This window comes from Pelobates fuscus, chromosome 8, assembly GCF_036172605.1.
Source record: "Pelobates fuscus isolate aPelFus1 chromosome 8, aPelFus1.pri, whole genome shotgun sequence".
Lineage (NCBI taxonomy): Eukaryota > Metazoa > Chordata > Amphibia > Anura > Pelobatidae > Pelobates > Pelobates fuscus.
In genome coordinates this window covers 102,793,577-102,806,050 of record NC_086324.1, presented here as the reverse complement: position 1 = coordinate 102,806,050, position 12,474 = coordinate 102,793,577, and the positions used below count along the sequence as shown (strand labels likewise).

The 12,474-nt window shown below is 40.9% G+C and overlaps 1 protein-coding gene across 3 annotated transcripts in view; it reads left to right on the top strand.

The window, feature by feature from the left end:
- PGAP1 (post-GPI attachment to proteins inositol deacylase 1) overlaps window positions 1-12,474 on the top strand; it is a 492,260-nt gene that overhangs the window by 370,313 nt on the left and 109,473 nt on the right. For all 3 annotated transcript variants that reach the window (XM_063430206.1, XM_063430207.1, XM_063430208.1), the window contains 4 exons: window positions 5,957-6,030; window positions 6,131-6,182; window positions 10,450-10,516; window positions 12,104-12,212. In XM_063430206.1, the coding sequence (XP_063286276.1) occupies window positions 5,957-6,030; window positions 6,131-6,182; window positions 10,450-10,516; window positions 12,104-12,212 (302 nt within the window). The remainder of the gene's footprint in view (window positions 1-5,956; window positions 6,031-6,130; window positions 6,183-10,449; window positions 10,517-12,103; window positions 12,213-12,474) is intronic.

Sequence of the window (12,474 nt, the reverse complement as noted above, 5' to 3'; positions counted from 1 at the left end):
GGGATGAGCGGAGGGGAATCTCCGGTGTCTGTGTCATCTTAGCGGGACATGTTGTAAGGAGAGTGCGGTCGCTTAGGGTCACCTGCGTTAACTATGACCCGGGAACTCTAGTAATGTTGCATACTAACGAAACATTAAAACGATAAAAATAAACATCAGAGGTTGACCGGTATCTGGTCCTGGTGTGGGGATCAGTCCAGTTCTTTGTGACTGCTTTATCAGTCAGCCTGTGTCATCTGCAGAGCGTGGGGTAAAAGGGACAATCCTGCGTATGTCCCATCTGTGACTTGGACGTGCCGTATTGTCAGAAGAGTCCTCAATACATTGTATTCTGCAATCGTCTGCCATCCAGTGAAAGGGTTTACCCTGCCATTTTCTATAACTATGACTTAGCAGCTTAGCTGCATTAGCCACAGCTCTGAGGATTTAAAGTTAAACCATGCATGCTTAACCCCTTAAGGACACATGACATGTGTGACATGTCATGAATCCCTTTTATTCCAGAAGTTTGGTCCTTAAGGGGTTAAAGTGATGAAGAGGTATTTTTTTTTTCAATTCTTTATTTTGGCGTGCAACCAAAGAATTACATACAGGCTGGTAGAGCCACGACAGCATCTACAAGCTTAATATGGTCGAACATTTGTATACATTGTCATGGCATGTGAGACAATTGCACTTGTTTTTTGTGAGTTAAAGAAACAGGCTTCAATATAGATTGTAGTATAAGACTTGAAAGATAACAGGCTAGAAAACCAACGTTAGTAAAAGATTAAATGTGTTGCTGTGGGCAATCAAAAAGAAGAAACTTCAAAACATCAACATTATCATTATGCAGACGTTTCTTACTAAATCGAGTAACACACATTGGGATTGCTTAAATGATATATAGTAGGTTACATGAGAGGTAAAACTCGGTTGGGAGTAGTGAATGATTAGGGGTGTCCGGTTTGCCAAACCAATGATGGCACAACAGCTGGGCACCTTTAGGTGCCAGGCTATACAATAACTCTACCTGGTGTGGTGATCAATATGTAGTTAAGGAGTATTAAACCCTTGGTGTCTAGGCTAGTTATATTCCCAGCAGGTCGCACCGCAGTTAGCTGGAGTTAGGTGTTGGTGTACATTGAGGCATGAAACGGTTGCTTGGGTTATTCAAGGGACATCTCGTCCACATGTGGTTAACATAGAGAGGGCATGCTTAATATATGTGATTATGATGGAAGGCATAAGGCCATGCAGCTATAGCAACAGAAAATAAATAGTTCTGGTTGACGTTCAAAATGGTAAAGGAATCATTCAATATTGAAACTGAGTATCTCCCAGGAGTATGCAGCAACTGTGGGAGTTTCTATGCTCTGTCATGAGTCCCTTCAGCCGATGCCCTTAAGTGGGGGGTCAGCGATCTGGTAGCGTGAGAGTCTTAGGTGTTGTGACCCGTGTTTTGGCCAGCTCTGTCGCCGCTTGTGCTCGGGAGGTTTCCTCTTTCAAGGTTGAGTGCTTTCAGTGGTCTGGCTTAATATTGCCGCCATTTTGGGTCTCGTTTCTCGCCTTCTCCTCTGCTGATCAAGTGTCGCTATGTTCCTGCTGGGTCTATTGCTGGTCACGGCTTGTCGGTGTGTAGAGCCGGAGTGTTCCGTCTTGGGCACTCTCTTGGCCCTGTGGGTCAGTTTCAGGCTGCCTCTGCTGGTATTGGCTCTCCCTGAGTGTTTCTTGAAGATGGCGCTCCTGCAGGGCTGGCCTTTCGGACACCTGGAACCTGTGAGAGCGTTGGTTTTCCGCTGTGCGGTCACCTGGTCTGGGCTTGGTAGCTTGCCTTTTGTCTGAGTCATCAGGTGGGGTGGTCGCATGTAGGCCTCCAGTTTCTCCCAAAAGGAGTTGAAAATTGCGGCCAGTCGGAGCTCCATGTCCGCTGCGACGTGAGAAGGCTCCCAGGTCGCCGCCATCTTGGAGGCATCGTGTGCCGAGTTGCCCCTCTGTGTTACAGGCTCGGTCTTACGGTGAGGCTTTGCTGGGCTGCCCCTGTTGTCCAGGGGGGACCGGGATATCCCCCGCCGGTCCATGGGGGGGGGTTGGAGGCAAGTGTGAGGCAGGGGTGGGGGCCGGGGGGAGGACAGTAGGTCCCCCCCCCTTTATTACCATTATGGCCGCCGCCCAGGGGTGGGGGCCGGGGGGGGAGGGACAGTAGGTCCCCCCCCCTTATTACTATTATGGCCCCCACCCGCCGCCCAGGGGTGGGGGCCGGTAGGGAGGACAGTAGGTCCCCCCCCCTTATTACTATTATGGCCCCCACCCGCCTCCCAGGGGTGGGGGCCAGGGGGAGGACAGTAGGTTCCCCCCTTATTACTATTATGGCCCCCACCCGCCGCCCAGGGGGGAGGACAGTAGGTCCCCCCCCTTATTACTATTATGGCCCCCACCCGGCCCCCAGTGGTGGGGGCCCGGGGGGAGGACAGTAGTTCCCCCCCTTATTACCATTATGGCCCCCACCTGCCGCCCAGGGCTGGGGGCTGGGGGGGGGACAGTAGGTCCCCCCCTTATTACTATTATGGCCCCCACCCGCTGCCCAGGGGTGGGGGCCGGGGGGAGGACAGTAGGTCCCTACTCGCGGTATAGCATGTGCAGCACAGGATCCAGCTGATTCCCCTCACCGGAAGTGACGAGGGTAGGGGATTTTCACGAGGTAGGGGAATTTGATAGAACACCGGATCCACCCCTCCCACAACTCCAGGCTCAGCCTTCTCATAAATATATATATATATATATATATATATATATATATATATATAACCAAAAAATTGAGAGCACTCAGTGTTTTTTTTTTTAAATAAATTCTATATTAAATATAAAGCATGAAAATCAAAGTTTCGACTGTCTTGCGGTCTTTATCAAGATGCTGTACCTTGTGCAAAAACAAAATATATAACATGTCATGTATTAAACTTACCCTATCACCGAGTGAGCCCCATTCGTCCGACATGCTCTGTGAGTGACGCCGCAAATCGCGTACTGCCGTGCATACTAACGTAAAGTCACGTGAGCGTGAACCCAAAGTGTTGCCTAGAAACGGCAAAGCTATTCTAAAAAGAGATCGGAAAGTATTAAAAGCATATAAGGAGGAAAACCAAAGAATAAAGCTTTAGTTGATAATACTGAGTATATGTAAATATAAGGTATATAGAGGCACCTGGTCATTTCTGGATGTGTTCTAAATTTTGCTGGGGAAGAGTGCCAGAGATTTTTCAATTTGATATATATATACAGTGGCTTGCACTCCTGGTGATAGTAGTCATGCCCGTTGCTGGTTTGGCATAATTGTATAAAGGTTGTAGGATAAACAGTACTCTTGGACTTGGATGCGTAGAATAAAACTTAGCTTTTAATTAATCCATAAAATGTCCAACACAGAGCTTTCATTAGGACAAACAACACTATGCCAAATAAACACCCACATCCTGTACTCATCGAGACGCTATCCATGCCCAGCAAAACTGGCCGTGGCGTACACCCACTCTGCCTGGTGCAAATATGTGGGGAACAGACTGCTAGCTTGTCACCCTGTTGCTAGGCTACTTCTGGAACGCCTAACTAATAAGCTAATTAGTGAGAACATATAATGCTTTATTAAAACAATCTCAATATATACAATTAAGAAAAAGCGCTCCTAGTAGATAAATAGAAGTATAAAGGCAGAGTTCAAATAGGGATTATATATTGTATATCAAGTCCGTGACGGAAGGGTTAGGACAAGCATATTAATGAAGGCAAATATACCAGTAAAGGAAAGTTTGGCTCTACAGGCTAAGTACAATTAAAAGATGCTCGGTCTATTTCCTCAGATATGTAATTAACAAAATGACCGAAGTAGCGATCCTACAAAAGAAGGGCTGTAGGACGCAAGATGAATTATGAAGAGATACTTTTTATGTCTAGATACTTTTTATGTATAGTGGAGAAATAGGCATACTCATCGTGTGGAAAGTTATATAGTTACCTTCAAAGTAGATGTGGAATGAATTTAGACAGAGGGGTTATAAGGAATCAACGCTTCAATGTGCACTGGCCAAAAGCCAAGAACCCTCTAGCCAGATAAATAAAGAGACTCAACACCTGGTATTCCCTACTACATTTAATACAGCATCATACAGACTAAATAGCATATTGAGGTCTAATTGGTGACTCTTGGAGAGAGACCCTACTCTACCAGAGATCTTCCACGATCCCCCTATGCTGTGCTACAAAAGGGGAAAAAATCTTCATGACTATCTGGTCAAAACCGACCCGATACATTCCTATACTAAGAAGTAAACAACACTGAACATGGGCTGCTTTTGCTGTTTTTGTTCCCCCCTCCCCTTTGGGCCTTCAGCATGTTTGCACCAGGCAGAGTGGGTGTACACCACGGCCAGCTGTGCTGGGTATGGATAGCGTCTCGGTGAGTACAGGATGTGGGTGTTTATTTGGGATATTGTGTGGGTAAATATTTGCACGTTTTTATTTGGTCTTTGTTGTTGTCCTAATAAAAGCTGAATTAATTCAAAGCAAAGTTTTTATATATATATATATATATATATATATATTAAATATTTTGTTTTTTATTTTTTTAAACCACAATACTGCGCACTGTAAGAATAGGCTGCAAACCACAATCAAAGAGTAAATTTCATGCGTTCATGGATCATATGTTTTTATTTGTTTTTTTTGTTATTTTTATAAACATAGCTATTGCCATAAGAACAACCTGGAGAGCCGACACAAAATTATATCCTTAGGCAGGAATTATTTTGCCCAGGCATTCAAGTCGGAGTTGAAATGTGGCTCCCTAAAATGTTATTTACCCTTATTTTAAGTTCTTAATCCGCTGCACTAGTTAAGAACTTAAAATAAGGGTACACCAACCTTTCTGTTTTAACCTGCCTACAGGTGCCTGTCTACTAGGGAGCCCTTTTTTCAGCACTTATAATGTGCATTTGTAAGCTACAATGGGCTTTTAAGAAAATACAATTTCCTGGATCCTTTGGCACGGTCCTCTGTAGTCCTGGCAGCTATCCATGTTTGATAGCAGACCTGCATGAACAACTTTAGAAGTTGTAAAACTGTGTTTCTCTAGTGTCTGTGTGTTAGACTGGAAAGGAAGAGGAAGAGATCACTTCCCACGTGTCCACTAACAGACTATCGTGCAGGAGGACCAGGTGAAGCTCTCCGTATGTGTGTTTAAGAGAAAGAGACAAAGCTGTATAGAAGCAATAAAACAAAACAAAACACAATGTAGTTATACTGCATCAGCAATCCCAGGCAAACATCTCAAGGTAGAGAGGGGTTTAAATGTGAGCTCCCCAAGTTCTTCTGAAAAAGCACAAATGTCCAATATTGATAACCATAGATGCAGCAGTCGGCCAAAGAAACTGTGAAAAGCGGGGTCTGAAAAAACCTACCTGCCAAGTTCGTTACAAAAAACTATGTACAAGTGTACCTATAAGAATCAATGATGTTTTGAAGACAAAGGGTGGCCAAACCAAATATTGACTTGGTATATTTTTTGACCCTTCATTCACTATATATTATGTTAATTAACACACATAAACTATTAACATTTTCAATTTTCTTTAAGCATTCTTACATTACTGCATATTTTTTCACACTTGCCTAAAACATTTGCACACTAATGTGCATGTTCTGGCCTCTGTCATACCCACTATAGACCACTACCTTTAAAGGAACCCTAGCAGTAACTTTCCAAGGTAGTAAACTTCCCGTATTTCTATTTTGCTCTGTTCTAATAAAGTGTGATAATTATATGTTAGTATATGACCTGTGCCAACATGATTGCATTAACCAAATGAAATGTAATTGATATTTAATCGGTAAATACATATAAGAAAAAAGTCCAAGAAATACTTTTCTTTTTGCTAACGCCTTTAATTATCTGCATGTGTAATATACAACAGTTTATTTGCAGGACTTTCAACAAGTCATATCAAGGTAAATTCATCTGGACTTCTTCATATGGTGCAGCTTCAGGAATTCAGCAAGGTAAATGTTTAGAGTCTGTATCACAATATGTGATATTTCTGTTGGCTAATAAATATATATATATGTGTGTGTGTGTAATATTATATATTCTCTTACACAGATATACCAAGCATTTGATATTATTATTCAGAGGAACTGCACAGAGCTTGCTGGTGAAGTATAATTTACAATATTTAGATATGTTTTATTCTGTCGTTAAAACTTTCTCAGGAACTTATCAATAACTCAATAATTTACAGCTTGATCATCACATTGTTGTGCTCTTAAAATAGATATATAAATGTATATTTATTTTCTACATTGTTCTATTTATATTGGATATATTCAAATATGCACACTTTCAAACTGCACTCCATAGTAACAAGTCGTGTTTTCAAAATGTTCCTATTTGTGCTTCATTCTAAAATATACACCTTTTTTATAGTTATACATTAAACGCTCTCATTTCGAATAGGTTTAGCCGTTAATTCATTAAATATTGAACTGTAGCAAATTGAAAACTGAATTTTAAACGGTAGACAGATTTGATTTGGAAAAGCCCCATAGGAAAGTTTGAATGCGGGTACGGCTTGCCGCACAGGATTGGACTCGCATGGGTCTGTGCATTGTGTTTTGGTTTTCTATCTACTGCTGAGGGAACCACAGAAGCCTTACACATATGCTGCACTAGTGTAAAGGAATTTGTGTATTTCTGGCACTGCAGTGACCACATTTTATATCTTATATTTCGTATAAAAACCTTATTTAGATTTGTGAGCCCCTTTATGTTAATGCAAAGCATACACTGTGTGGATGCCGTTGGAGACTCTGGTAGATAGAAACATGACAAAACCGATTGCAAGTGTATCAAAAGCATACCTTTCAGTGATAAAACAAAATAATAATAATCTGGAGAGGGTTATTCTGAACCATGTAAATGCACAGGTCACATACTAGAGAATTGTCAGTGATATTAAAGCAGAAGTAGGCAACTAGTTGTTGTGGACTACATTTCTCACAATGCTCTTACGGCCATAATGCTGACAAAGCATTAAAGGGAAACTATAGTGCCAGGAAAACAAAGTTGCCCTATAGTGTCCACCTCCCTCCCCATGGTGCAGAAGTTGTTGAAAAACACTTTTGTCACTTACTTGAGTCCAGCGCTGATGTCCCTCGGTGCTGGCTTTGACTCTGCTCCCCCGTCGACTGACGTGGTAATGGCCGCGCTCGCATTAGGACTTTCTCCATAGGAAAGCATTACATAATTTGGTGATGCTGGACATCCTCATGCATAGCATGAGGACGTCCATTGCAGGGGCGGATCCAGAAACTAATCTTGGGAGGGGCACTTGCAGATTATTTAAAGAAACAATCCAGGCACAATAAGCACTACAACTCTCTGTGGTGGTTTTGGTGCTAGGAGTGCCGTGGCGCCTTGCCAGATTAAGTAGTCAAACTGATAACTTACCTGGGGTCTGCCGGGATAGGGGCAGTAGTGTGTTTGTGCCACAGTGTGTGTATGGGGGGCAGTGCATGTGTGAGAGGGGTGCAGTGTATGTATGGGGGAGCAATGTGTATGAGGGGTGCAGTGTGTGAATGAGCGGCGCAGTGTGTGTATAAGGGGGCAGTGTGCTTTTGTGTGAGGGGTGCAGTGTGTGTATGGGGGTGCAGTGTGTTTATTGGGAGATGTGTGTGTATTGTGGTCAGTGTGTGTGTGTGGGGGGGTGCAGTGTCTATATTGGGAGCCATATGTGTAATGGGGGCAGTGTGCGTATTGGGGGGCAGTTTACGTATTGGGAGCTGTGAGGTTATAGTTTGTGTGAGGGGGTAGTGGGGCAGATTAAAGATTTGTTTTATAAGGTTTTTTTTTTAAATTATTAAATAATTATTGTGGCGGACCGCCTGGTACTTTAACTGGGTACCTCCGTCAAATACGCTCCCTATCTTTTGCAGAAACGCCATCAGCACTTCAGCCCCTATACAGCCCAGCTTGGCCTGGGTCTTACCGTCGCTTCCCACCCTGAAATGGGGTCCTGGATCCAGTGATTAGAGCTCTCCTGCAGAGTCTAAAACTGGTACACCCACTGTGAAGAGTGTAAAGGAACTAGTTTATTATGGCCAAGTTGTCTGCTTTTATACACATCCCCCAGCATGGGGTTTGCATTCAATGCAAGACAAGCCCCTCCCACAAATCTCTGTGCCTGGGAGATAATTGCGTTAAAGACTGGTAAGCTAATTATCTCCCAGGATCAGAGAGGCAAACATAAAAATACCCAAAAACATAAAATAACCCCACAAATATCCCTGATCTGAGTGCACAAGTTCTCCAAATAGCGCTCAGATCCATGCAGTGTAAGGGAAATGCCACCATGTTAAAGTTCTGACCAGCCGCCCACGTGGTCCTATTCCAAAAACAGTTCCAGGGAGTTTGGTGCTTTGGCCGGTCATCTTTCGGGAACTCCTGCGTCCAAAATATAGGGTGCTCCATCTGGCTCTCAGGTAGCGTTTCTTCCCCTTAGTCTCATGCACCTTCCCTCCAAAAAGCACTCTTGTGGCAGGTTGCAAAGTCGTTCATTATCCTGGACCATAGAAACATAGAATGTGACGGCAGATAAGAACCATTCGGCCCATCTAGTCTGCCCAATTGTCTAAATACTTTCATTAGTCCCTGGCCTTATCGTGTATCTAGGATAGCCTTATGCCTATTCCATGCAAACTCCTTCACTGTGTTAACCTATACCAGCTGGAAGGCTATTCCGTGCATCCACTACCCTCTCAGTAAAGTAATACTTCCTGATATTATTTTTTAATCTTTGCCCCTCTAATTTAAAACTATGTCCTCTTGTTGTGGTAGTATTTCTTCTTTTAAATATAGTCTCCTCCTTTACTATGTTGGTTCCCTTTATGTATTTAAATGTTTCTATCATATCCCCCCTGTCTCGTCTTTCCTCCAAGCTATACATGTTAAGTTCTTTTAACCTTTCCTTGTAAGTTTTATCCTGCAATCCATGAACCTGTGAACTCTCTCTAAAAGTATCAATATCCTTCTGGAGATACGGGTCTCCAGTACTGCGTACAATACTCCAAGTGAGGTCTCACCAGTGTTCTGTACAATGACTAGAGCACTTCCCTCTTTTTACTGCTAATACCTCTCCCTATACAACCAAGCTTTCTGATAGCATTTCCTGCTGCTCTATTACATTGTCTGCCTACCTTTTAAGTCATCATAAATAACTCCCCCCTCCCCCCCCCCCCCCCCTAAATCTCTTTGCTCAGATGTTGAGGTTAGGACTCTATTAAATATTCTGTACTCCGCTCTTGGGTTTTTATGCCCAAGATGCATTATCTTGCACTTATCCACATTAAATGTCAGTTGCCACAACTCTGACCATTTTTCTAGTTTACCTAAATCATTTGCCATTTGGCTTATCCCTCCTGGGACATCAACCCTTTTACATATCTTAGTAGCATCAGCAAAAAGACATACCTTACCATCAAGAGTGTTGGGTACACTTAATATGAAAGAGGTAAAGTATGGTTGAACAGACATATAGCTCAAATTCTAGGTTTTGTTCTGATCAGAACTTGTACAAATGCCTCCATCCTTAAGGGGTTAAAAAGCAGAATAAAAAAAAAGATTGTATTCCATAGGTTATATTCTATAAACTGACTGTTTGCAGCAAGATGGCTGACGGCACAATAGCGGGTTCCTCATGTTATCAAATGTAAAACTTAGCTGTTTAGTACATACGGCAATGCTTTCATTGTAGAGTTAAAAATGCCTCTTGAGTCACACTTGCTTCTCACAGCTAACCTCCATTTTAATGGAGAAGCTCAGCCCTGGATCTACATGCGGGAACTGGATCTTCGCGCTGGTGGAAAAAAGGTGAGTAAAACTGCTTAATTTAATGGGCAATTTGTAGAGCAGATAGCAGTTCCATGGCTAGTGCAAGAATTTTGTTTTCTCTTAGTAAACATATTGTTTGCCACTAACATTCCTGTAATATTTCATTTTTCATACCCATAACTGTAGTTACACCAATGATTATATCATATTCCTGGGAGGGTTCTCATTTCGCTTCCCCTGCTAATACCCCAGCAGTCTTTTATCCGTCTGTCTTTCCCACCAGATTTCTTCAGTCATGCCTCTCCAGAGGCACAGATCTCTTGCTCTCTTGCAATTTTTATGCTGAGAGAAGATGAGAGAATACTTCCCTTTAATCTATCCAAGGTAATGCTAAGTAGGTAATGCTATGACTTGGCCATTTTGAATACAGTTTGAATATATTGTGAAATAAAATAATTGTAAGTGTGTGTGTGTGTGTGTGTGTGTGTGTGTATGTATATATAATGTGTGTGTGTTTGTATTTACAATATGAAAATGTAAATATTTATTATTCACTTGTGTGTTTATATATTGATCATATTTCTGCTTTACAGAGAGAAAATCTAGTATTTACAAATTTCATGTGCCATGGTCTCATGATGATATTATTAGAACCTCGAGGTATATTATTTTATCGTGTATCTTTTAACAAACAGGCGAAATAAACAAATGGAATATAATCACCATTAACCCCTTCAATATCAGAATAAACGGTTTTAGTTTCAGATATTTTGCAGTGTGAAATCTAGTCCATAAAGCCTCACTCATTTATACTCTAGTTATGATTACCAGCCTGTAGAAGACTGAATTTCTCTGCCAGAAGCCACTACTTACTGATATAATACCTGTAAAGTGGCTAAAAATGTCAGCTCACGACATGCTTTCAAACAGTGCAGGAAATTTCACTGGGTAATAGCATTCTTACAGTCGGGGAGGAGCGAATGAACTCTACAATTACACTGTGAGCATTACTTTAGCAGTCCAGAGGTTAATAAAGATTGCTATAAAATATATACTTTAACTGTAGTTACTGTATGTGGGCCTTATATAGTGCAGGCATTCCTTTTACATTCTCTTACTGCTAGTAATGCCTTTAGGATCCTTACAAATACCTATAAGCAAGTTTTTTTCGACCACTTTTATTTATATATTTTGTCACAACTACTGTATGTGATAAAGAAAATGCATTTTTGTTTTTAAAATAACCTTTCAGATCCTGATTGAAATATTGCAAGCTAAAAGACACTGTATACTGGCTAAAGCTTTTGATTTCAAAATTTCACATTTTTATAAAGGGCGAATGAATAAGTGAAACATAAAAAATACTGTGAATTTATGTTATGTTAGCTATGAATCCCTTATTCAAATAAATGTTATGCTGATATGTTTTAAAACAAAAAGTGCCCGGTAGTGAATGGGTTAAAGTAAAATATAGCCTATCCTACCAGTATTTATTTTGAATCACAATCTTACAATAATGTATTTTTTTTTTGTACATTTACCAAAAGAAGTCTAAAGATAGTCCATCTATTCTTTTAGACTTAATAGCGGTCAACCCTGCTGACAGCCTTACTGCAACGGGGAACCTCCCTGTCAATCATTGCTATAAGCTCTGTACTTTACACCTGGAGGTCACCAAAGAGGATATTAGAAATAAAACAATACTTCTATTTCTCCACTTTATTTGCAATTTTTTCCAGGCTTTGCCTTGTCTGAATTGGATTTTTATGAAAAATTGTGAACAAAAATTCTCCCTGTTAGTCTCAATTACATTTGCTGCTACAGCAAGTGTTGACTTCCCCCCAATGCGCAACACGTTGTAACATGTAGACACACGTTGTAACTGTAACCAAATAGAGCGCAATAGAATTCTATCAATATTATACACTTACCCCTAATGAATACTCTTAAGGAAATACGTGGGAAAAGACACAATCATGTACAATTTAAACGAAATGATGTGTAAAATGTCAGTTAAAACCAATTACGTGTGGTCGAGCCTGGTATGATGTAGTGTTTTACTCTTTTACGTTCCTACGCTATATAACATTTATTATATTTCTTCTTGAGTCAGTAGCAACTTTTGATTTAGTCACATTTTAATAAAAATGTCTATTACACATGCTAAAACCTAAACCATTACAAAGAAATGTGGAGCTTCTCCCCCCCAAAAAATAAATATTTCCATTTATAATTTTATTCAAATAGTGATGATGAACCACTGAAAATATCTGCCAAACTTCATGCTGCACAGCCTGAACATTGCACTGATGTGATTACCCTGACACTTTATTCATCTGCAGATTGTTATTACGAGGTGAGAAACATAGTTCTATAATTCTAATCATAAAAAAATAGGTTTAATGATGAGATCTGGTGTCTGCATGACTGCTAATGTGCATTTGTGTATGTTTGCTAGAAGTCATTTGTGTATCATTATGATAAAAACAAAAGTAGCTGAACTGGAAAACTTCTCACAACTCCGCTATGGATATAACCGTGTATTTTGTAACTCTATTTCAACATTTGGATTTAATTTGGAAAATTAGGAGTTGAAGGTTTCTCCTTTCTCTTCTTTT